This window comes from Elgaria multicarinata, chromosome 1 (genome assembly GCF_023053635.1).
Source record: "Elgaria multicarinata webbii isolate HBS135686 ecotype San Diego chromosome 1, rElgMul1.1.pri, whole genome shotgun sequence".
NCBI classification, from domain to species: Eukaryota; Metazoa; Chordata; class Lepidosauria; order Squamata; family Anguidae; genus Elgaria; species Elgaria multicarinata.
This window is the reverse complement of record NC_086171.1, coordinates 153506609-153531718: the sequence shown is the minus strand read 5'-3', so window position 1 is coordinate 153531718 and position 25110 is coordinate 153506609. Positions and strand designations below refer to the sequence as shown.

The window sequence follows — 25110 nt, the reverse complement described above, 5'->3', positions numbered from 1 at the left end:
GAAAAGGGTTAAATGGAAGTCTGGAAGATAGTCCATCCAAACTCACAGAAGTGAGGCACATTTGTCCAGTACATCACCTTATCCTTCAATAGCTGCTCTATTTTTTTTATTTCACATGACTGCAAACATTTGTGGAAATCTACTGCATAGGCCCTTTCCTTCAAAGTAAGAATTTAACATGTTAGAAAATGGAAGGTTGTTCCCAGCCTTCGAAAGGACCAGGCTTTTGGAAAGAAGCCTAGCCCTTCTGCTAGAAGGGAGTTCATCTTGCACTGAAATGAGACCAGAAGGTCATGAAAAAGACAACCTGGTCACTTAGCAGTGCGCCGACAGTTCTATTTTACAGCAAAATAAATGTGGTGCTAATCATGCAGAAAACAGTACACAACATCTGCATTAATGGCTAGGGACTACTGCAATGATATTACTGAGACATATATGAAATGACTAAGGTGATGGACTTGGCAGTCTTCAAATTGCTTTTCTAAACCATCCCCCCAAAAAGCAACCTGCACCCCCTTGATACACTTTGAAGCAGTAGTATTTGCAAGTGTTCTGCTGTAGATCACCTTTTCTGGTAAGAATTCCATTCACAACCCCTCCCTGCACACCCCAAGGGCAAATCACAGCTTGCTCTGCAAAGGTAACATTTAACGCTGAAGGAAGGCCAGAATCTCTTACACCACCACATGAACTCAGTGGTCCATGATAAGCTTACCACTTCAAATACAACTTCCACTTCTCTCCCTCATTTTTCTTTTACTTGTCTACAATAGCTAAGACTCTTGTGAACCCTCATCCTCCCAATGCCCATAAATAATCACATCAATCACTTATAACAAGATTCTGGGATATTTATTTAGCCTTTCAGGTACAGCGACTGTTCATTTGCCTTTCCTGGCCTTGATCTTCCTCAGGTAGAATTCTAGTTCTTTGCCTTCCAGAAGATAGCCATCTGCTCGGCCACACTGCCCAGGCCTAGAGGCAATGCAAGCTGCAAAAAGAAACATGTTATTAGAGAAGAGAAAATATAAATTAGAAATAAGTTAGGGTGACTATATGAAAAGGAGGACAGGGCTCCTGTATCTTTAACAGTTGCACAGAAAAGGGAATTTCAGCAGGTGGCATGTCTATCTTTGGAGAACCTGGTGAAAATCTCTCTTCATCACAACAGTTACTATACTACAGTGACCAGATTTAAAAGAGGGCAGGGCACCTGCAGCTTTAACTGTTGTGATGAAGAGGAAATTTCACCAGGTTCCCCATATATACAATTGACACCTGCTGAAATGCCCTTTTCAATACAACTGTTAAAGATACAGGAGCCCTGTCTTCCTTTTCATATGGTCACCCTAAGTGCAATGCACATCTTGCCAACCTTCCTATCAGGAAGTTATTAATCTAAATATATCCACTATATACCAATCTCTTGCTAACAGGTTCATATTAACAGAGCAGAGGCTCTCTCCTCCTCCCAAGTTGCAATGCCTTCCTAAGAAAGCACATCAGGTCCCACTGATGGAAGTTACCTTCAGAATTTGAACTGTCACCACTTGCATTCAGTAGCAGAACTGGACAAAGTTTTCATCATAAGGTCAACTTCAAAACTCCACTCAATCATGCAGGACAGTATTGTGGTATTTCGATTTCTTATATGCCTCCACATGTGCCAACCACAGCTAGGAAAAGCTTGTCCCACCTATCTAGTTCGATCATTCCAGTTTAGCAAACTACTATGCCAAGTGCTAAGTCAGAAAATCAGTAATGCCTCTCCACAATGCCAAGCCAGGTCCACTATATTAGCATAAAGGGTCTCTTGGAATCCAAATGGAGGGAAGTTGCAGCTTTATACCAACTAGAAAGAGGACAGCACGCCTCCAGATCATCTAGCCTACTGGGCTAATAAAGCACCTCCTTGAGCATTCACTCTGTGCCAAGAAATTTCACTCTTTTCCATTTCTGGGTCTCACCAAGTAGTTTCCCTTGCTGGAATTGCTCTTCCAGAAGGCTACTGATCTTGGCATTCTTTTTCCTCTCATCATACTTCTTCTGGATTTTCTTTGAACGCTTTTTGTTTAAGATTTCTTCCTCCTCAGGTGTCTGAAAAAGAGCAGAAGGGTAAATAAAGGCTAAGAAAAAATAATTGAGGTTATGTAGTAGTTGTCTATCATGATCTCACCATAGTACTATGGAATAGCATGGAGTATAATGGAAAAGTTGACAGGTTGCTCCACACCCCTGGTCTGTACCATACACACGTCATAGCACCAAGTTCAGTCAGACCATTTGTCCACCTAGCCCAGTATTGTCAACACTGACTGGTAGCAGCTCTTCAGGGTTTCAGGCAGGAGTTTTTCCAGCCCTACCTGGAAATGCTGGGGACTGAACCTGGAAACTTCTGAATGCAAAGCATGTGCTCTACCACTGAGCTACAGTCCCTCCCTTCCCAAGTAATAGATCAAGGGTGGGCCTTCCACTCCTCTAGCCAATGATGGGATCTCATAGAAACTGTAGTCCAAAACATCTGGATGGCCAAAAATTGCCAACTCCTGTAATAGATCATTGAGCCAGTATTAGAAATACATGTTCAGAAATGGGAATTAAGCCGACCTTCTGAGAATTGCTTTTTATTCAAGACATGTCTCCATGAATTTGTAAATGAAATTATCTACATCAGCCTTCCCCAACCTGGTAACTTCCAGATATTGTGGACTTCAACTCCCATCAGTACTAACCATCATGGCCAATGGTCAGGAATACTGGAGGGCACCAAGCTAGAGAAGGCTGCTTTAAATGGACAAGGGCCCATGTGGAGGCCAGATCTTCTTCAGATCAATAAGTTTGTCATCGCTCTCCATTCAGCAGCAGAACTGGACAAAGATATCATCACCAGAAGACAAAAAGGCCCGAACCATAGAACACAATAACTGGAAACATTAAAAGCACAGGATGGTGCTAAATCAAGCATCTGTAACCTCTAAATGAGAGAGGCAAAATAAGCTCATTCAGCCTAATTAATACATACCAGCTTTGCACCCTTCTTGCGCCCAAGGGGCAAGGCATAGTGAGATTCATACCACTGTCGGTATGGTGTGCTGTCAATGAGTACAATGCAGTTTTTGACAAGGGTCTTTGTGCGCACCAACTCATTGTTGGATGCGTTGTACACTACATCAATGATTCTGGTTTTGCGGGTACAGCCTGTAAAAAGAAGGAAGTGTTACACATTTGAGGAGCAAAAGACAAGTTCATAGCAGAACAATCTACCAGGTACACAAAATGACCCTTAAATCCCATTGGAGTTTGAAGCTTGCAGGATCTAGATAGCTTCCATTTTAGAAAGACAGCAGTGAAGCTTCAACTGCTTGTATTCCCAGAAGGCATTCCCATTTACAGGACATGATGAAGAGTGGAACTTGAGAACTACAATTTGAAAAGAAGCTGCTAAGTTCCCAGAGCACAAGCTTAACTAACCTAAATTCTGCAAGCCTAGACTTTGATCTGAAATGACCTGTTAAAGCTTGGAGCCCCCCAGATGTGTTGGCTGGGAATTATGCGAATTGCAATTCAATACATCTGGAAGGCACCAGGTTGGGGAAGGGTGTGGTAGAATGGCACCATACATTAAAAAACTGTATTCTAGCCACAACCATGAATAGACAATTGTAGTGAAGCAGCCCTGCCCATTTTGTATTATTACATCTACTTTGAGTAGGCAGAACCACAAGTCCTTTCTATGAGAGACAGAGGGGATTTCAACTCCAATCTTAATGTTCTATGTTTATGATTACTCTTTGTCTTTGTAGTGAACAGTAATCATAAGCCAAAACAGTCTATAGAAGCAGATAATTAACTGAGATGGGAACCACAATGTCCTAATGACTAGGCCTAAAATTAAAATATGCAAGATTGTGGCCTGACAGTCTCAAAAGTTAAGTAAGTCTAAGGAGTGAGGCTAAACATTCAAGAAAACCTGAATAAGATCTTCAAAATACCAATGAGAAATTCAATTCAATTTGCAAGCAAACATTTGAATATTCTCAAAACTCCATCAGGAATGTCTTGTTTTCTATATTTTTGCTCTTTATGGCAACCTAAAATGCACAGACATTGTCACAGTCTCCCCATCTCTTGGACACTGAAGAGCAAACCATGCTGACCATTTCAAACTAGTTTATACAATTCTTGCACAATACCCCTCAAGGCCATACAAGCAATTTTGTTGCACCTTAATGTTTAAACAATTGCCCTTGAAGCAACATACTCAGGGTAACTATGACACTCCTATCACTGAGAGCTTAGGAATTCACCAAAGCTCTCATAAGGTCAAAGTTATCATCACTGTTCTCTTGCTTGTGCTTACAAGTTGCTAGCAGAACTATGCATCACCATATAACACAGCCTTCCTTAACCAGGTGCCCTCAGATGGTTTGGACTTCAGCTTCCATCAGACCCAGCCAGCATGCCCAATGGTCAGGAATTCCAAGAGCTGTAGTCCATAATACCTGGAGGCTACCAATGTCGGAAGACCAACCCAGGAAATCCCCTTTGCCACACAGGGCACTCACTTTGCACTTACATTCCGACCCCCAAGAGAAGTTTCCAACATCCAGACGCAGAGCGCGGTATTTTTTATTTCCACCACGTACCCTTACTGTGTGAATTCTCCTAGGACCAATCTACAACAAAGGTTACAACAGAATGAGTCAAATACAGCATTTAAGACTTTTTCACAAATACCAAGGCTACAAGGCAACATGGTCAGTGTAACTATGACAACCCCTAGCATTGGTGAGTGTGATGAAGACCAAAACAGCCTACAGCACCCACCTAAGGTGTAGCTCTCATCACTCCAGTTGCCACCCAATCTGAGAATAATGGCCTAGATCTGAAGAACCATGCAACTAGTACAGCATGCCCTAGACTTTGCGTTTACTTCCCCATGCTCCACGGTAACAACTTTTTGAGACGGAGGGGAATTTTAAAAGTGAAACATCCCACTACGTATGCCCACGTTATTGGGTGTATCTGAAGTAGTTCTCTGGATATTAGTTCATACACATAATAACATAAAATAGAATTACTGCTCATTACACAAAGATAGGAAGCTAAACTCTGGAGAAATTCTTTCAGTTAAGTTCAAGGATACACCTAAATTGAAACAGATTATTTCTATCCAAATAGAAGTATAACTTTTACATACCCATACAAATTGATCTTTTGTGCGGGGATAACTCTCTACTAGCATAACCTGTTGATAATCCATTTCCTCTAGAGTGATTTTTCAGGTTGCTGAACAAACAAATATCTCTGCACTTAAGTTTGGAGGGGGATCCTAGGTGGTGCATCGGGGTCCGTAGTATTTCAGGATTTATACTATCTAGCTTAAAATCGCCTTCATGCATTTCTTGGCCACAACGTGAGCATTGTTAACAGACAGACAAGATGGCTACCTAAGCGCACGCGCACACACACACACACACACACCAACCAACCAAAAGAAAAAAAGAATCACATACTTTGGTATTTGCGGGAGGTCGCCCCAACTCATACTTCCGCTTCTTATGGTAGGGCTTTCGCTTTCCCCCAGTCTTGCGGCGCTTGTGCCAGTTGTCCCTGGAGATACCTGGATGGTCAGAAAAATCAAGTCGCAAGGATGAGCGATAGATCGCATAATGTATTCCACCCTACCCGTCTGGGAAAGTTCCTCGTGCCCAGAGTCACTCAGCTCTCCAAGGTAAAGTCTCCGCATGGCGTACTCGGCCTAATGCAGCAGTGGAAGAAGCTTCATCATCGGAACACGGGGCAAAGGAACATGCTGTGGCGGGCGGCGTGGTGGTGGGGTTTGCTTTGGCCAAGGAAAAGGCTTCGTTCCGCGCACAGCTCCTCCTCCCTCCATGGGCAGCAGCCTGTGTGTCAACATGGCACAGGCCAAAGTAGCATCTACGGCTACAGGAGGCCGCGGTCGCGAAAGCGACCAAAATCACGAATCCCGGCCAACAATAACCCATGCCCCAAACGGGCAAAGGCCCCTCTCCCCGTTACCCGAGTTGCAACTCAACAGAGACGAAGACTGGCGCGGATGGCAACGGATAGAAAGCGCTCACCCGCTTCCTCCGAGACACTCACCCATCCTTCTCAGGAGGCGCCGACTGCAAAGAGAAGGGCGCAAAGCATCACGGGGCGGTTTCTTGGCCGGGAAGTATCGCGATAGCGTCCCTTGCGTGATTTCGTCTCGGCATCTCTCGTCGCGTTCTCTGTGCGTGGAAACGTCATCAACATGGGACACGCCTGCGTAGTCGAGGAAGGAAATGATCGCGGCAAAAACAAGAATCGGAGCGGGGCGGATCGTAGGTTACCTAAACGATAAGCTTAGATTTAGTGCCAGCTGCACGTCCCCTGTTATTGATGCGGCCTGCTAAATAAAGGACCGCTCTACATTGCTCGGTAGCTTGGAATCCACTGGGACCTCCGTGGTTTGCTACTCTAGGCAGGTATGTCACTGGGGTGAGCGCGTGGAATCGCGTTCCGGGGTTCTTGACTTCCATCAGTTGTGTAAGAGAAGGACTTCTTACGTGGGTTGTTTCCCTCAGCTATGCAGCAATAGGACCGACACGCTGCACAACTGTTAAAAATACCAGATTCCTGTGAAAGTTTTACATCAGATATCAGACAACGAAGTGAAGAGACAGATTGACATAAAGCTAAACTGGTACCGGAGTGTAGCCTACAACAGGGCATGTCTAGAGAAAAAAGTGAGAGCAGTGCTTGTTGTCATCTATAGCTCCCAGCGAAAACTGCTCCATTATATCATTTCTCACAAGCCTTGTGTGGTAGGCCTATCCTTGTCCACAGACAGTTCCCTAATAGAATACAGCTACTCACCTGCAATGAGAGACGCAGCACATAAACTATAGCATTCACTACCACAAGATGTAGTGACAGCCACCAATTTGGAAGGCTTAAAAAAGGGGGTTAAATTCCTGGAGAAGGCTACTAGCCCTGAGAGTTATGTGCTACAGTAAGTAGCAGAGGCAGTAAGCCTATGTGCACTAGTTGCTGGAGATCATGGGTGGGAGGGTGCTGTTGCACTCATGTCCTGCTTGTGGGTTTTTGATTGACAGCTGGTTGGCCGCTGTGTGGACAGAGTGCTGGACTAGATGAATCCTTGGTCTAATCCAGCATAGTTCTTATGTATTGAGACTAAGCCCTGCAAGAAGTCCCATTGCCCATTCTGATACCATGCCTACTCGGGCCTCGCTATTGTATCAGGTGCATAGTGATGGTCTCATCCTCTGGAGTGATATGCGATTATGTGGCAACAATGGCATATGTAGATAGAAGGGTAAACAGGTCTATCTCTGAAACAGAAAAAATGGGCACGCGTCTGATGATAACATCTGAAGAAGCCTAACCTGAACCCGGAGGATGTTAACAACTACAAGCCAGTGGCTAATATCCCCTTCCTGGGCAAGGTGCTTAAGTGGGTGGTTGCAGGACAACTCCAGGCACTCTTGAATGAAACGGCCTGGTTTTGGAACGGAAACTGCCTTGGTCACCCTGTGGGATGACCTCTGTTGGGAGAGAGGGGGAGTGCGACCCTGTTGGTTCTCCTGGACCTCTCAGCGGCTTTCGATACCATCGACCATGGTATCCTTCTGGATAGGTTGTCTGAGCTGGGAGTTGGAGGTACTGCATTGCAGTGGTTCCACTCCTACTTGGATGGCCGATTCCAGAAGGTGGTGCTGGGGGATTATTGCTCTCTGCCGTGGCTTCTAAGCTATGGGGTTCCACAGGGCTCTGTCTTATCCCCTATGCTGTTTAACATATACATGAAGCCGTTGGGAGAGGTTATCTGGAGATGTGGATTGAGGTGTCATCAGTATGCGGATAATACCCAACTCTACCTTTCCTTTTCATCAAACCCAGGTGAGGCAGTGGCTGTTCTGAACCAGTGCCTGGGCACGGTAATGGACTGGATGAGGGCTAATAAACTGAGAGTCAATCCAGACAAGTCAGAGGTACTGTTAGCGGGTGGTTCATCTGTCCGGCGAGGTGATGTTTGCCCTGTCCTGGACGGGGTTGCACTCTCCCTAAAGGATCAGGTCCGTAGTTTGGGGGTGCTCTTGGATCCAGAACTGTCACTTGAGGCACAGGTGAACTCAGTGGCAAAGAGCACCTTTTATCAGCTTAGGCAGATATACTAACAGCGCCCTTATCTGGACAGAGATAGCCTAGCTACAGTTATCTATGCTCTGATAACCTCTTGTTTGGATTACTGCAATGCATTATACGTGGGGCTGCCTTTGAAAACGGTCCGGAAACTTCAACAAGTACAAAACAGAGCAGCACGGTTACTAACAGGGACTGGCCGAGACCACATCACGCCAGTCCTTTTCCAGCTTCATTGGCTGCCAGTCCAGGTCCGGGCCCGATTCAAAGTGCTGGTATTAACATTTAAAGCCCTAAACGGCTTGGGGCCAGGCTATCTGAAGGAACGCCTCCTCCCTTATGTACCTGCCCGGACCCTAAGGTCATCCTCAGGGGTCCTTCTCTGCGAGCCCCTGCCAAAGGAAGTGAGTCAGGTGGCTTCCAGAAGGAGGGCCTTCTCTGCTGTGGCACCCCAGCTGTGGAATGAGCTCCCTAAGGAGGTTCGCTTGGCACCTACATTATATTTATTTTATTTTTATTTATTTATTTAAGGATTTTTATGCCGCCATTCAGCCAAAAAAGGCTCTCATGGCGGCTTACAAAAGTATTTCTTGACAGTCCCTGCCCACAGGCTTACAATCTAAAAGACATGACACAAAAGGAAAGGGGATTGGGAGGGAGGAGGAGGAGGGGGGAAAGGAAAGCAAATTCAGGCACTACAATCTTAGTTGGAAAGTTCAGCAGTTACAGGTGACAGCAGGAGGGAGGGGGCTCTCAGCTGGCGCTGGACCCAGGCACGGTGGATTATATGCTTTTAGCTGCCAGGTGAAGACCTTTTTATTCTCCCAGCATTTTAACAGTCTATAAATTTTAACTTGTTTTAAATTTGTAATTTTGCATTGCTGCTGTTTTTATCTGGTTGAGCTTTTATATTGTATTTTATGTTATGGTTTTATACTGTTGTTTTATACTTTGAATGTTTTTAATTTTTGTGAACTGCCCAGAGAGCTTCGGCTATTGGGCGGTATAGAAATGTAATAAATAAAATGAAACAAGTGGGAGAACATTTCAGTTTAGGATATATGCAGCTGCTGACCTCAAAAGTTGTCATAGTTGAATTTAAAAAATCTGAAGGGAGAGTCCAGCATGAATTTTCTGAACTAGGATTTATCAGCAATTTAAGTCTAGTCTAATTTGAGATCTTGAATTTGTCTCCCATTACTGAAGTAGGAAATTACTACAAGTAGATTATCCCCATGTGGTGTCAACTGTTATACACACATAAGCCTTACATAACGATGTCAGACTTATTGTATCTCTTGTATTTCATTCATGGTTGGTGTGTATATATGTATCTGCTGAGGGTAGCATCCATGGAAGCGTATGCTGACAGATCTATTTTACACTTGGTTCCATAAGCCATGTTTTTGCTGCTGCAGCAGAACTACTGTACACAGTTACTCTTCTGGAATCTGCCCCTTATTGCATCCACTCTGCAAACATGCCTCTGAGTTAGCTTCAGGAAGCAGGGATCTTCTTTAATTCATTACATTTTGTATCACTCAACAGCTAGATCTCTCTGGGCGGTTCGCAACATAATATAGCATATAAAACAAATTTAAAACAGTTTGAAATAGTTAAAAACAAATTAAAACTAACAGAATCCAATAAAAAATACCTTAACATTTCCCCCCTCCCCCATCATATGCTGTCAAATGCCTAGGAATACAGGCAAGTCTTAACCTGATACAGATGCCAGGTGGACCTTACAAAGGAGAGCAGTTCATAACTGTGGGGTCACTGAGAAGGCACTCTCCCTTGTTGCCATTCTCCGAACCTCCCTCAGAGAAGGCCTCAGATGTTGATCATAGCATATGGGTAGGTTCACACTAGGAGAGGCACTCCATCAAGTATTGCTGTCATGAGTCATGTATGGCTTTATAGTCATACTTAGAAACTCCTTACCGTACCAGCTAAAGATTTATTTTCCCAGCATTTTAGCATTCTAGTGTTTTAGCTCTGTTTTTAAATCTGTATTTTAAATCTCTGCATTGCTGCTAGGTTTTATTCTGGTTGTACTTTTATATTGTAGTTTGCGGCTTTCATATTGTTTTATGCTATACCTTGATGTTTTAACATTTTGAATCACCCAGACAGCTTCAGCTATGGTGCTGTATAGAAATGTAATAAATAAATAGAAATATAAACAGCATGTAAGTGAGCCAGAATCAGTGTTACATGTTCAGCCCTTCTGATCCCTGCTGTCAATCTGGCTACCACATTTTGCACTAGCTGCAGCTTCTGAACAGTCTTCAAAGGCAGCCTCACATAGCATGCATTGCAGTAACCAGAGTAGACTAAGACTTGGTTATCCCTGTCCAGATAGGGGCATAGCTATGCCACCAGAGAAGCTGATGGATCCAGAGGGAGAGGCGGCTATTAATTTTTTTTATTATTGTTGTTGTTATCGAAGGCATTCCGTGACAATGATGGCTCCAGGACAACCCCCAAGCTACGCACTTGCTTCTTCAGTGGGGATGCAACCCCATCCAGAACAGGATAAATACCCTTTATCTATTCAGAAAAATCACCCACTAACAGTATCTTGGACATGTCTGGATTGATTTTCAGTTTATTAGCCCTCATCCAGTCTATTGTTGCAGCCAGGCACCTATCTAGCACATCTACAGCCTCACCTGATTGAGATGAGGAGAAATAGAGCTGTCTGATGGCAGTGCACTCTCAGTGACCTTACTCAACAGTTTCATATAGATGTTGAATAGCATGTGAGACAGAACCAATCCCCGCAGCACCCCATACTGAAGAATCCTCAGGGCTGAGCCATATTCCCCAAGCACCACCTTCTGGAGCCATCCATCCAAGTAGAAATAAAATCACTACAATGCAGTACCCTATTCACTCTCAGCTGTGATAGTTGCCCCAGAAGGATACCATAGTCAATGGTACTGAAAGTTACCATGAGATCAAGAAGAATCATCAGGGTCACACTCCCCCGGACTTTTTCCTGACATAGGTCATCATACAGAGTGACCAAAGCACTTTCCATGTAAAACCCAGCTTGAGCCCTGTCTGATATAGATCTAATCAGATCTGCCAGATGCCCCTTATGTACAGAACCTGGCACAGGTGACCCCATTATACTTTGATCCTCACTTTCCCTATCTTTAAAACACATGCAATAGGATTCCTATAAAGTAGCTCCTAAAGCTTCTCAGGCTGAACTTCCCTTTCCTTCACCCTGCTCCCCTCACTGGGGAAAATTGCACGGTATCACACAGTACACACATTTTAATGTTAGCAGTAAAAATGAATTGTGCCAGGGTTTTTTTTAAAAGAGAAGATTTTAACTAGATGTATCCTGATAGTAGACATATCACTACAGAATATCCCAACTGAGGGTCCACTCATGTCACACTAATGATTACTTGAGGAACCCTCCATCTCCAGAGCTAGAAAATGTTCACTAGATGTTACTATGCAATTATTGTGGCATAGCAGATAAGCATTTTAAAATAATTGAAAGAATATATAACAGAAGTAAATGTAGCCATATTACCAATTGATCTCTATGTATTCTACATCTTATTCCTGTAGCACCAGAATGGTCACAAAATCCTTTCCAGAACTGACATTCCCTGCTATGGAATATTTGCACCACAGCCAATTATTTTTGCGTAGTTCACAAGCAAAGGTTGTAGTACTATATGGTTGTTGCATGCAGAAGATGCCTGCAGTATACATTCCTACCATCTCTGAATTAAATAAGTAGATTTATTATATTGGCTTTAATCCAAAAGGACTCAAGTTTGGGCATGCTTAGTGAGGATTTTGGGGTTAAACAGTGCCCCCCCCCGACATAACAGAGTGGTTTGAGTGTTTCCTTAGTTTTAGAAGCAGTTTGCCATGTAGCAAAATACTACTGTTCAAGAAACATCATGGCCAGCTAAGCAGAAGAAGCTAGTCAGCCATTGTGTACTTCCTGCCCTATAATTTTATGGATGGAAGCTGTCTCTACAGCTTCTAGGATTAGGCAAACTATAATGTAAACAAATATAATTTGCATTCATAAAACCCTTTTCGATGCTATGGACGTGGAATTCCAATGGCACATAGAAAGTGGCAGCTCAAAATGTTTTTAATTAAGTACACATTATTTCCTTCTCACCTAAGGTTTCCCAATTTCCTCATATAAAATAGTTTGCTTTCTTCTTTGATAAAACCAATACATGCAATTAAAGACTAGGGCTCCTCAAATCCTGTATCAAGTTAAAGGATAGATTTGAATTTCCTATAATTTCTCTAAGCGAAGATGAATATCAACTTTTCAACTTATCAATTCTCACTTACTTTATGTTCACTGTTGACTTATCCATTACCTATTAGTTATTCTTGTTCATTGTTTAATAGATCTCCCTGCTTTGTGATGTAAAACTGCTCTAGAGAGAGATCTGGATTGATTAATTATTCAGCATGCAGCAAGAAACAAGCAAAAGTATTCAACTAGTACCTTTTGCCTTAGACAATGCAAACCAAGGCTTATGCAGGTTCTCTCCCTACTTTGCTTTTTCAAGGAGGTGTAGCTATACAAAGACCAAGCCAAAATAAAATACTGATTAGGGAAATCCAAACTGCCATATTTCTATCATCTTTTCTGAGAAACAAGAGACACTGGATTGGCAAACTGATGCAAAATATTTATTCCAAGTTAGTTATCTTTTGATGCAGTAGTTTTTCCCCTCATACAGACTCAATGTGATAGTCACTTTTTTAAATCTGTAAATAATGTTATCAAAATAATCTTAATCTTTGAAATCCCACAAAAATTTATATTTTACAATCCACCCTGAATATCAAGGTTGCAAGAAGAACACAAACAATTCCTATATCCAAATATTTTACAGCTGTACCCAAAAAAGAAAAAAGGAAAAAACCAAACACGCCTGGTTAAGTGATGAAGCTCCCCGAGCCGCCAAAAAAATAAAAAAGTTCCTTGTTATTAGCATTAATTTAACACAATTAGAACTTCCATAGCCATTTTGTCATTGACAATGATTGTTTTAGCACATTATTGCCGCACAGCATTTTGCTATGTGGACGGCAGTATGAGAAGCTTGTGGCTGCCCATCTCAGTCCTTTACATCCTGCTTCTGATGAGACTGATCCTATGCCGTGCCCCAGAAGGCCATGGGTCACCCATCTGCATGGACTGTTCACTATGAAGCATAGAAGGGCAAAACCAAAAAGTAATAAGCCAATAGCTTTCTTCTTTGGGATATAATTCTTTCCCTTGTGCATGAAGATTTCAACAATAAAAAGAAACTGAACAGACTTGAGACAGAATAAACTCTGCTTCATTTGAACCCCAAACATTTATGTGCTGAACTACAAACTGAGTTTGCTGGGTTGGTTTTGTACTGTGTGTTTTTTTGGTGCCCATTTTCAGGCATCATCATCTGAAGTTTCACTGCTACTTGTTTCTGTATCTGACTCTTCAAACTCTGTCTTAAAAGTGCTTCTCCAGTGGGAGAACAGTTGACTGTTGCCACGACCTTGAAGAAATCCATTCTTCCTAAAGCCATTTCTTCTTAGCTGGAGAAAAGAAAAGAAAAAGGTTTAGATTTGTTTTCCTTTTCCAACCCGATAAACTCAAAGCAGATTACACTCAAACTGTATACATCAGGAGTCCCCAACCATTTTAGACTTGTGGACACCTTTGGGAATTTGAGAAACTGCTGTTAAGGACGTGGCTAGTCAAAACAGGATGAAGGGAGAGAAATAGTAAGGCTAAAAGGCTGGGAAGGAGGGGGAAGCAGTTAGGCAAAGGGTTAGACAGGACAGAAAGACAGGCTAGGTGGGGGAAGAAACAGCACGGTAAAGAGTGGGGGGAGAAAAATAGCCCAACTAGAGGCTAGGAATGGAGAGAAACAGGAAGATAAAGGGGAGGGTGGGAGAGAAAGTGCAAGGTTGGGGCTACGGAGGACAGGAAGAGGGCGGCTAGGGGATGGGTAAGGGAGAGAAATAGTGGGGAAAGGGGTTGGGGGAAAGAAATAGCAAAGTTATAGGCTGGAAGTGGAGTGATAGAGAGCAAATTGTGGATGGAAGAAGATTGGGTGGGTCCAGGAAGCAGCTTTTTTCCTTCTCTTCCTGCCTGCTGAACAGCTGATCGACAGCAGGTTCAGCAACAGGATGGAGAACCTGTTCAAGGGTGTTTTTTTAAAATTGAAAATGTTTTGAAGGTGACAGGGAGTGAAGCATTTCATATAGGTGCCTGTGGATGCTACATTGGGGACCCCTGACTAAATACACAAGGTTTACACACATTGTCAGATGCAGCAAAGCAGTATCGTTCAACGCTGAACAGACTTTTTTAGCAGTCACTGTTCTCACACATTCCTGGCAAGATGTGACATGTAAAGCAAAAATGTTTCAAGAGCTGATATGGAGAGAACAAAACATAAGCACAGTAGCTGAACATACCTGCTCAGACTTTATTTGGAACTCTTTGAGCTCATCCTCTGTGAGGGGAAGGCAATTCTCATCATTTTCAGGGTATTCCTGCCATCCCATTGCTTTCAATAATCTAGCAGTTCAAAGAAGCAGGGATTAAGAGAGAAAATACATTAGATTAAAGATACCACAAAAGCCAAAGAGATGGATAGCTTTCCTATTGATGACCACCATTGATTTTGGCAGGAACAGTCTGGTTATTTTGGCTAGTTCTGCTTAATAAGCATTTCCTTATTCTTCAATGGCAGAGGGACACTTTATGAGGAAGGAACCTGAGGAACAAGATTAAGTGAGGCACTCATGGAGTGGGTAGGAGGATGAAAAGGCACCAGGGTAAGTATTGAAAGGCAATTCCAGCTCTTATTCCCTTTAATCCATACAAAAACTACTATTCTCAAGGAACCTCTTTTGAGTTATTGTATTATACATTATATGCAAGTTAAGTGCTTGTCAGCATGACAAGATGAGGGTTGGGGTAAGTGAGGAACAGGAAGGCCCTATTTAGACACTGACACTTCTGTCTCTTCCATTTGCTGGCTCCACCAAGGCAAATGGAAGAGAAAGTCTCCTTCCTCTCCTCATGCCACCTTGTGGCAATAACAATATCACTGTCAATAGGGACCATGCAAAGGGAAAAAGCAAATCGGCTGTGCTCTTTAATCCTTTATGAGAACCATTTCACCCCTGCTCTGAGTGAACAGGTCCTCACCATCAGAGGCTGGATCACTCCTGTGCAAAGGCTTATGCAGGCCTAATCCAGACCTGAGGCTGAGGACCCACTGTGCATTCATGCAAACATTCTGGCCTTGTGGATTCATGATCACTGAGACAGGTCAGAGAATCCCACTGCTCTCTCTCTCTTGAAATGCTTCCCTGTGCAAAGAATGGAAGAAATGCAATGCTTGCTTCCACCACTGTTTAATCATACTGACCCTCCCAGGATAGCAGGAAGAGCAGTATAATCAAATAATAAAGCCAAAACAATATATGAAGGAAAGTCATATGCTGCTGCTGGTCCACCACAATGGTGACCTTCCTTGGCCTCATTCCTTGGTCTTCCCCTCTCACCTGTGTTCTGCTTCTAATGAGTGAGAAAGATTCTCCCCCTCCTCCAAAGGTAGAGAAAGACCATTCTGATGGCAATTCTCTTCCCAGTTTTCCTTTGGTTCTGGTGTGCTGCCACCCTCCATCTGATGGGGGAGAAAAAACACATGTCAAAACCACACTCATGTTGGCATAGTTCCCTTAGCACTCATTGTGAGAAATATATTCAGGAAAACATGAGGACAATAAGCAGAGGATATAAATTCAAACATAACAGGTAAAGAATGTAGGCATTCTATGGGACTCAAGCACTTTCATACCATAGCATGAAGTAACTACTCTTGTGCTACTATATACAACCAAGTCTGCAATCCTAAAAAACACTTACTAGGGAGTAAGGCCTATTTAACACAGTATTTCTGAACATACAGGCATAGGGTTGCACTGTAAAAGGTATAGTTTATTCTTGGCAAAATAACTGATATACATTCCAGCTTTTCTGACTGTCATTAATATTGTCCTCTTACATTATGGAGGCATTATTTTTTCAAGATCGCTCTCTCTGGCAAATACAGTCTCCTAAAATGTTAAGGAAGTCCTAGTAATAAGCACAACAATCAAGCAAGGGAAACACACATGTGACAGGTTACTCTGTGGACAGGTTCTCAGGCTGGATGCTCACATCCTGTAATCAGGATTATGTATGTGTTTCCAACACTGGATCAGGAACAATAAATTGTCTGTGCCCATTGGATCTGGTTGCACATCTGACAAACCTCACCGCCACTGAAGTGATTGTGTAAAGCACATCCCCACATGCTGAGGCTGCTATGTGGCGTTATTACCTACGCTTTACTACTAATGTATGAAGCCCTGTGGCAAGCTGCTTTCTCTGGATCAGAACCTTTTCTTCAAAAGACAGTAACTTCGTTCTTATCTTCCTCACCCTTCACTTTCTAAAGGTGACTAGAGATTCCAAGTACCTTAGTGTGCTGGTCTACCCTAATTATTTTGCAGGGTTGGGGGAATCTTTAGAGATAGCAAAAAATGCTTATATATTTTTCATTTCTAAAAATTAGGTACACCTTAGTTTTCTTTGGTTAAAGTATATATTGTTTTGATTTTCACTTTTAGAAATGTTATTCTCTAGTCACAGAGTACATAAAGAGGACACATATCACTTGCTTATACTGTCAAAATCTATTCCTTTATTTGTCACCAGCATCTAAATCAAATATGTTTATTTCCTATCCTCTATACAATTCAAAGAACAGAATCAACTTTAACTTACACAGGGCTGGGTCCAATAGAAAGTAACAGGTTTACCAGATACCCATGTGACCATACTCTGAATATTGTTTTAGAATATTTGGAGAATATTAGCCTTGTATAATTTATTTTACACTATTTTTTCATTTCATACTTAAAAATCCCTATCACTGTATCACTTTAATACTCAGACATTAAGAAAGGCAGAACCCTTACATCCTCCAGTTTGTTGCTCCCATGGCGTTCTGGCAACTCCCCATTCCTGTCATCCTTCAGAGCCTTCAAGAACTCACTCTTCTTATCTGTGGTGCGTCGCATCAGCTTTGTCAACCGAGAGGAGTTTATTTCAATGGGAGGGGTGGTGCTGGAAGGACTCTGGGGAGATAGTAATATTTATTACATTTCTATACCACCTAATATCTAAAGTTCTTCAAGGTTTTACTTGTAATTTGATAGTAGGCCCTGCCCTACTTTCCACTTGTGTAACTCAAGCTGGATAATCGTAGAACATGTTCTTTGATCTTCAAATCCCTTCCTTTTCTCAATTCTTTTATTTCTTACATACTTACCTCTTTGGAAGAAGCGAGAACAGAGCCACTGGCCAATACGGCTGGTTTGGTTATAGACACTGGACTGGTAAAAGCAGAGTCACGACTGGAAGTGAGCGAGCCTGGTTTATGTTCACTTCTGCTAGCTTTCCACTGGCTTGGCTGTAATGAGAAGGACATAACAAATACAGTAACATTAGACAGCAACAAACTGCATAAAAGCAACATCAACATTTAATCTAGTTAAACTTTCTTTCCTGAAAGTCTAGCTTTACAAATTTACATCTGTTTCCAAATTGAGCAATTAAAATCCTGCTTCTAGCAGAGACAAGTGGACCCATATAAAGTGTCTTATAATATCCACAGGTCTGAAAAGACTTCATTCCAGTTCATAAGTAAAGCTACAAAACACCTCATGTTCCAAAATGTGTCTCCCTTGTCTTTTGCATAACCACTTCAACAAACCTATTCAGTCTAAACTTTAGAACTCATTTAGAACTCAGATTTCTGCAAAAGCTTGTGAAAGCCGACTACTCTTGTCACATACTTAACTTCTGATAGACAAATAGATGGAACTGCTACTTACAACATACAAAACCACATTCAAAACCATACCAAAACCTGCCATCTTGCTTCCAGCTCCCTTCCACTAAAGAGATATTGCAAAAGAAAGGTCTATGTATTATTCCCAGTCACTAATACCTATTAGAGTTGCCTTAGTATATAAGTAACATCGTGAGACAAGATAAGTTTTGATGTGGCAAAATAATATATCCTGCATGAAACAGCTAAAACTGGATATGAAGGATTCAGGTGAAGACAGGGGAGAGGCAAAACAAAGCAGAAAACCTTCAGAAGTAGAGTAAGAAGAGAACCCGGTACCCATCTCTTAGTCACAAGATTTAAAATCAGGAGCTTCAATAGTATAAATTGGAAAGGAGCTGGTCATAATCGTCTTTCTCAGTTAGGAATAAAGATAATGCATCCTCACTGGGAGGAGGCAGGGATGTACAAATTAGGCACAAGCTGAAACTTCCCTGTTCAAAACATTGTTAATCCCTTATTTCTATATGTGTAACCATACATTATAAAGACCAGCACAGATATAGTATATTACAAACTAATATTATTTATATATATCTCCTAAAATAACTGAAGGATTTTAAGCTTTATCCTACTAGCGCAATGCCCATTTAGTAAAACCCTGTATACCTTGGAAGGGGGTGCTGCAGGTTTAGGAACCAGATTTTTGTAGACACTGGGGACAATGGTGGTTGCCTTGTTGCCATTTGAAAGCTGAGGCCCTGGTGACGTAAATGCAGCTGAGAAGGCAGCAGCAGGATCTTCTTTTGAAACCTTTTTGATGACCAGCATCTTGGTAGGTTGCTTGGCACTAGGAGGATTTTCTAGTAAATTGAGGAGGGGGAAAACTCAGTAATTCCACACAAAAGATCTAATTCACTTCTAATTACCACTCAGACCAAAAATCCAGTTCTACAGACACCACTTGTGTTTATAAAACATGTTAAGACTTTCCTATCAAAGTTACAAATCCATCTCTCAGCCTAGACGTTTTAACAGCTCCTGCTCAAATAGGAAATATTTGACCTCAGCCCAGTATGCAGGGTATGACCAAAAGACAAAAAGTTCTACACTGCCTTTTTATGTAAACAGCTACACTGTATAATCAGCAACTTGAGACATGCCTTCTTGAAATGTGCAATTCCTCTTATGTACACTATTCAGAAATTAAAACTATGCCAAATAGTATTAAAACTCCTTTGATTTACTCAGACTTTAAACTGGTCTACCTTCTATCATGCATATGGTGGTTTTAATACCAAGAGTACTTGGGAGATCTCTGGGTTGACAAGTCAAGTTCTTCTATAGTGCTAGAAAGAATTGGAAGAGTGTCTTCGATTCCATCTCCTTAAATGTGAAGAGCCTGGTTTGCTGGGTGTTGAAGATACTGGAGGAAAGTTTATATACAAGTCCTAAGGATTCTGCAACAATCCTGCCTATTATCAGCTCCTTTGTATCTTTGTACAGATTTAAGTTTGGGGTTCTTCATGAATTTCTTGAGTGTATGTCAGTGTCTGTGGCTTATGAATCAACATTTTAATACTGCCAAGTCACAGCTACAGAATAAGCAGAACCACTGCTGGGGGGCGGGGGACTTATATTCCTCTATAATCTTATTTGACATTATTAAAAACAGGTAAACTAGGAGTAGCCAACGCCAAAACTTTAGAGAGATGAAACAGGAAACTAAAAAGAAAAAATAGGTTATTGGGCTTGAATCTTAATAAACTGCCTGTGCCTCAATACCTACCCCAAACACCAGATGGAGTCCCAACTGGTTTATTCTGGCTGTTTTGTTTCCCAGCTTCTGGATTCAATGATGGCTGTAAAAACACACACAAAAAATACATTTCATATTACTTTACACAGTTTCACTTTCTGTATTTGCAAGTTACTCAGCTAGTCAGTGGTGCAAAACATGTATATTAACATCCAGACAATATGCATGCTCTCTCTCTCTCTCTCTCTCTCTCTCTCTCTCTCTCTCTCTCTCACACACACACACACACACACACACACACACACACAATCTAAAATCTGTTTTGTTATAGATTTTGACAGGGTAAAGTAATTGCATCTCATGGCCATAGGAACAAATGAAATATGCTCATTTGAAAGGCAAACCCAAAGACACTGTTGTGAAACTTCTAGTACTTACAAGTCCCGCATATTTCTACCCTTCATTTAAACCATAGCCAACTGTCTCCTTGCTCTTCTTCCCATGTCCCCTACTCACCAGAGATCTAAAAACCTTCTACATGAAATACATGGCAAAACTTGAGTAACCAGAGTCTGCTCTCAAGAGGTGTCCAGGCCCATATTGTCATAAGAAAATTAATTTCCATCGATATGGGCTGGAAGGTCCTTCCGTCTCCCAAACACTGATTGAGCAACCAACCAATTTCCCCCTTAGTCTCTTCCTTGTCTCAGCAGTCCTTCAAATCAATTTTTTTTCCTATACCAACTGGCAGCCATCAGCTATCCCTTATATTATGGATGCAAGTATAGATAATCCATGTCAAGGCTATATAGAATTTTAAACTGCTACTTTTGTTTTGACGCTGCTGGTCTGCTTTACCTATACCTATTTGTTGTAGCCTAATTTAATGGGCTCTTTCACTTGGACCCACTGGATTGTGGAGTGGTGACCAAAAGAACGGCTCCCCTACTGCACCTTACAGTGCTTCATTCAAATTAGAAAAGCATAGAAGAAATCAGTTCTCGGTCCTTGATACCTGCCAGTGCTAGAGAAAAAGATGGATTGCAAATCTTGTTGAGCACACAGTATACTTACGAAGTCTTCCTCCTCAAACTGCAGTTTCTCCTTCTCTTCCTTCTCCTCCCTGGCCTCAGCAGGTGGCTTTTCCTGAAAGGATGAACCCTTCCGGGAATGGAAATTGCCATTCCAGTGGCGGTGGGATCCACTTCCACCTCCTCTCTGACTCATGCCATCATGGCCCCGTGAAGAACCATGCCAACCAGGCTGATTGCCAGCTAGCCCAACATGAGCTCCTTTAGAAACACCAGAATCCACAGAATCATGGCGGTGCAGGGAAGGCTGATGCCAGCAGTCTGCACAAGAAGAAGACAATTGGATGAAAAAAGATATAACCTAAAAACCTGCTGTACTGCACCAAATCTACTGCAGAAGCCCATCCCATTCAGATATTGGGGCTACAACCTCTAATTATGCCTTTCCCAACCTGGTGCCCTCCTGATGTTTTGCACTTCAACTCCCATCAGTTCTAGCCAGCATAGGAATCCTGGAACTTGTAGTCCAAAGCATCTGGAGGGCATTATGCTGGGAAAGGCTGCAAAAGGAATAAGTGTACTACCCTCCCTATTCACTTTACCCATACAAGTCATCATTTTACATTCTGCATTTAAGCAAGAGCCAAAGCTGGATTGCAATGCATCATAAAGAATTACAGTACTAGTTACTTTAATAGGACAGGAGTGTTCAATGACGTTAAATATCTCATAGGAAACAGAAAACTGTTACAAAACCTAGGTTAAGCTGAAAACCTCTAAGCTTTCTCCTAATAAGACAAGCAGGTTTTGGTTGTTTGGAAATCACTTTTTCCTGCATTTAACACTGGCAGCACCTGACAGAGGCATAACATTGATAACCCAAGAGCAATCACTGCTGTTGTGCCTCCACTATTTCTGTTGAGCTGTTGGAATGGATGGCTATCGCATCAAGAACTAGCAGTTCTTGAAACAACCCTGGAAACTAGTGGAAATGTAAGTTTCTGGAAGGTCAGCAGAGCTCCTTTCTGGGAGATCCGCTGACTTGAACTGTTCCAGAAACTAGCACTTCTTGTTTCAGGAACTGCTGGTCCCTGTTGCACTAGCTGTCCATTCCACTAGGGTAGCATACTGCCCAGTTCTAGATTAAGTCTTGCTATATACCTCCTGCAGTTCTGAGGGGGCCATTATTAAAAAAGCCGTCTGAAGAGTTGTGGCGTCTCCGGCTTACTCCAAAGCGGCCCTCTCCCCGAGGAAGATGCTCTCCATGTTTCTCAAAAGTAGCTCCTGGGGCCTATGAAGGAAGATGAATTCAAAACATGTCAGGGTTGCCAGTCCAGCATTATCAGTAAGTACAGTCATGGCCTCCGTGCATTTTTAGAAGCTTATCAATAGACTGTATGCTGCTTTACTGAAACATAAACAAGACATAAGATAAGGTTACCCCTCCCACAAACTTAGGACAAGCTAATGCACCATAATTCAGCAGTCCTTTGGAGTATTTTTTCAAAGCTCATTTGAAGCCTTTTAAATTCTCTGGCTATAACTGCAACATAACCGATTGATCAACCTCAAGCAGTTTTGAAACATACTGGACACTGGCTTTTAATCTTATCTTCCATAAGAAGATACCTAAGGAAAGGTTTTATATTCAGGAAAACAGCAGGCTAGTTTATACAACTACAATGTCAGATTTTAATTTTTATTTAAAGGATTTTTAAACTGCCTTTCAGGATAAATTATCCGCCATGAATTTGATGTCACTATGTGTAAAAGATTTTGGGCTTGTTCTCACGCACAATACTTCCAATGTATCAAGTGAGGTAAAGAGATCAACAAGCACATGAGAACCAGTCAGAGCATGAACTTAAAATTTCTTTTGCCTATTGTTATATATTCAAGGCAGCAAAGAGATATACTGAAACAAAGAAAAATACAAAAATCAAAAAACATTGCAGCAGAATACAGCAAAACTAAAAGTTTTTCAATATCATTGCCAATCAATCAGATTATCCACAGAAGACAGTGATCAAGTCAGGTGGGCTTCACTAGGGAGCTTGTTCCACAACTAAGGTGCAGAAACTAAGAAATCTGCTTCCCTCCCTGCCTACTAAGCCTCAGATGACAGGGGAACATATCAGATATTGATTAAAGCATTCAGAGTACATATGGGAGAAAGTAATCTTTAAGAAATCATGTTCCAAACACTAAGAACTAGCAAGTTGAATTGGGCCTGGAAATGGATCAGAAAGCAATGCAGGTGAAATATTGAAGTTATATGCTCTATCTGCCTAGTTCCAATAAGAATCCTGGAAGCTATATTTTGAAACAACTGAATTTCTGAACTTTCTTCAAAAGTAACTGATATGGAGTACATTACAGTAGTCCAACCTGGATGTAACTACATCATGAAATACTGTGGCCGGGACTGTTCTAACCAGGAAGAAAAGTGGCTGGTACACCTATCAAAACTGCTGAAAAGCACTCGTGGACACCTGGGAGCAATGTCCCAGTGAGCGTGTTTTAAACTGTGGTTAAGTGGCCACCATGGTTAGGAATGGTATACATGACATGCTAAGTCATGGTTCATGCATAATGACCCTGTTCAGATGACATGCTAAGCCATGGCGGTTAAGTATTTTGAGCTAAACATTATGGCTTAGCGAATTGTGTGAACCATGAATTGGAATGTCGTGTGAATCATTCCTAACCATGGTGGCTATATAACCATGGTTTAAACATGCTCACTAACCAGTTGCTGCAAACGGGTTAATAGCCTAACCATGACTTAGCATGTTGTCTGAACAGGCCCAAAGTTTAGTTCAAGATGCTTAACCACAGCGGTTTAGCATGTCATCTGAACAGGATCATTCTCTATCTTCCCTACATTCCTAACACTATAGGTTTTGCTGAAACTTAAAAATAAAAATAAAGTTTTAAATACTCAAGATAACCATATAGCAAAGCATACCAACAAATTCTATATAAATAGAAGTCGTTTAATTAAAATATTGTAATACATTTAAAGATTAACTCAACATATTTAGTACACTGTATCTATATCCAAGTCATATCTTTCAATTAAAAATGCTAACCAATTCTAATGGAAGATTATATCACTTTCTTCCTATCCTTTAACCCTGGAGCAGGGAATTACCTTTGAGTGGGGAGTCAGATGACCACCCTCCCAACCAGCCCTCCACAATCTGAGTGACACTGGTGGATCCTCAGCCAAAGTGTTGTCTGGAGCTTTTCTAGTTGGTACTTTGGCTGAGGATTCACCTTTTCTCATTCTTTATCTCCCAGCGAACAGAAGGTGAAGGACAAGCGAAGCACACTTGGCCAGTTTCACTCCTGGTCCTTGTTCTTACACAGAGAACAAGAAGCAGGAGTGATGTGCACTAAACTGGTGCTTGCAGAATAACTGCTCTGTACAGCCTCCCATTGGAAAAGAGAGGGTGCACAGGGGAATCCTGTAGTTATTTCCCATCTGTGGAGATCTGAAGGAGATTCCTCTCCTTGCCCCATTCCCAAGACCCTTGTAGCCTACAGGCCAGGGGATGGGGAAGGGGATAGGCATGGCCTGAAGAGGGAGTCCAAGCCTCTGCAGGCTGAATGAGGAAACTCCTTGGGCCAGATGAGGCTCACTGGCTGGAGGTTCTCCAGCCCTGCTTTAACTGGATATACATCATTTTCATTATCTCTGCAATATGCCAAACTTTAAGTAGCCATATCTTAGAAACAAGTACTTCACTACTTCTCCATTTAGGACCCCAATTAGCATTTTGGATTTGCCAACAAATTCTAAACCACTTCATAATATATTTTCTTTACCATATCTTTAATTCACCTTAACAACATAACCAATGATTTTTATATCAATTAAGTGCTTATATCCAAGCATTAATTGTATATCCAAATTTACTTGATGTTGTGTTAAGTTTAGAACATGATCTCCATCATTGTTCTATACAATTCTTTAAAATTCTATTTAATCATGCCAGTGTTCGATATCACTCGTATAATACTTTGGAATGCTTCGCTATTGTTTAATAGTGAACAAACTGCTGGTTTGTTCATGAAGATAAATTGCTACACTGATTCAGTTAACATTCTATTCTATTTTCCCATTTTTTAAATTTATTACTTAATCCTTAATCTGTCTACAAAAATGTCATATTTTATAAATCATTCTTTTATTACTTTTATACACTAAATTCTTCAAACTTTGTTGATTCCT

General features: G+C 41.7%; 2 protein-coding genes and 5 non-coding genes across 8 annotated transcripts in view; all 7 read right to left on the bottom strand.

Annotated features, from left to right (window-relative positions):
* Positions 1–194: 194 nt before the first annotated feature.
* On the bottom strand, positions 195–327 carry LOC134413510 (small nucleolar RNA SNORA35). The gene has a single exon (XR_010026516.1). It is a non-coding gene; the product is annotated as a small nucleolar RNA SNORA35 (small nucleolar RNA).
* Positions 328–833: 506 nt separating this feature from the next.
* Positions 834–6232, bottom strand: RPS8 (ribosomal protein S8). The gene is made up of 6 exons (XM_063139558.1): positions 6130–6232; positions 5520–5626; positions 4580–4679; positions 3026–3201; positions 1971–2100; positions 834–994 (listed from the first exon to the last, which is right to left on the bottom strand). Exons 1-6 carry the CDS (start codon positions 6131–6133, stop codon positions 885–887), a joined length of 627 nt encoding a protein of 208 aa, XP_062995628.1. The 5' UTR covers positions 6134–6232; the 3' UTR covers positions 834–884.
* Positions 1528–1596, bottom strand: LOC134413489 (small nucleolar RNA SNORD38). The gene has a single exon (XR_010026497.1). It is a non-coding gene; the product is annotated as a small nucleolar RNA SNORD38 (small nucleolar RNA).
* Positions 2823–2896, bottom strand: LOC134413488 (small nucleolar RNA SNORD38). Its single transcript, XR_010026496.1, has one exon. It is a non-coding gene; the product is annotated as a small nucleolar RNA SNORD38 (small nucleolar RNA).
* On the bottom strand, positions 4756–4858 carry LOC134413490 (small nucleolar RNA SNORD46). Its single transcript, XR_010026498.1, has one exon. It is a non-coding gene; the product is annotated as a small nucleolar RNA SNORD46 (small nucleolar RNA).
* LOC134413486 (small nucleolar RNA SNORD55/SNORD39) lies at positions 5717–5803 on the bottom strand. Its single transcript, XR_010026494.1, has one exon. It is a non-coding gene; the product is annotated as a small nucleolar RNA SNORD55/SNORD39 (small nucleolar RNA).
* Positions 6233–12854: 6622 nt separating the features above from the next.
* GPBP1L1 (GC-rich promoter binding protein 1 like 1) overlaps positions 12855–25110 on the bottom strand; it is a 31229-nt gene continuing 18973 nt past the window's right edge. For both annotated transcript variants that reach the window (XM_063139659.1, XM_063139651.1), the window contains exons 4-12: positions 22035–22164; positions 20917–21194; positions 19873–19945; positions 18753–18946; positions 17562–17702; positions 17209–17367; positions 15748–15869; positions 14650–14752; positions 12855–13761 (exon numbers count right to left, since the gene is read on the bottom strand). In XM_063139659.1, coding sequence (XP_062995729.1) covers positions 13612–13761; positions 14650–14752; positions 15748–15869; positions 17209–17367; positions 17562–17702; positions 18753–18946; positions 19873–19945; positions 20917–21194; positions 22035–22164 — 1350 coding nt within the window. In that variant the 3' untranslated portion in view covers positions 12855–13611. The remainder of the gene's footprint in view (positions 13762–14649; positions 14753–15747; positions 15870–17208; positions 17368–17561; positions 17703–18752; positions 18947–19872; positions 19946–20916; positions 21195–22034; positions 22165–25110) is intronic.

Bases quoted from the DNA above. Each gene is read 5' to 3' on its own strand.
- RPS8 (XM_063139558.1), bottom strand. The intron at 3,202-4,579 runs GTAAGTGCAAAG...TTCTTTTTACAG, and splicing joins CTTCTCTTGGGGGTCGGAAT to GCTGTACCCGCAAAACCAGA. The intron at 995-1,970 runs GTGAGACCCAGA...TTCTTTTTGCAG, and splicing joins CCAGCAAGGGAAACTACTTG to CTTGCATTGCCTCTAGGCCT.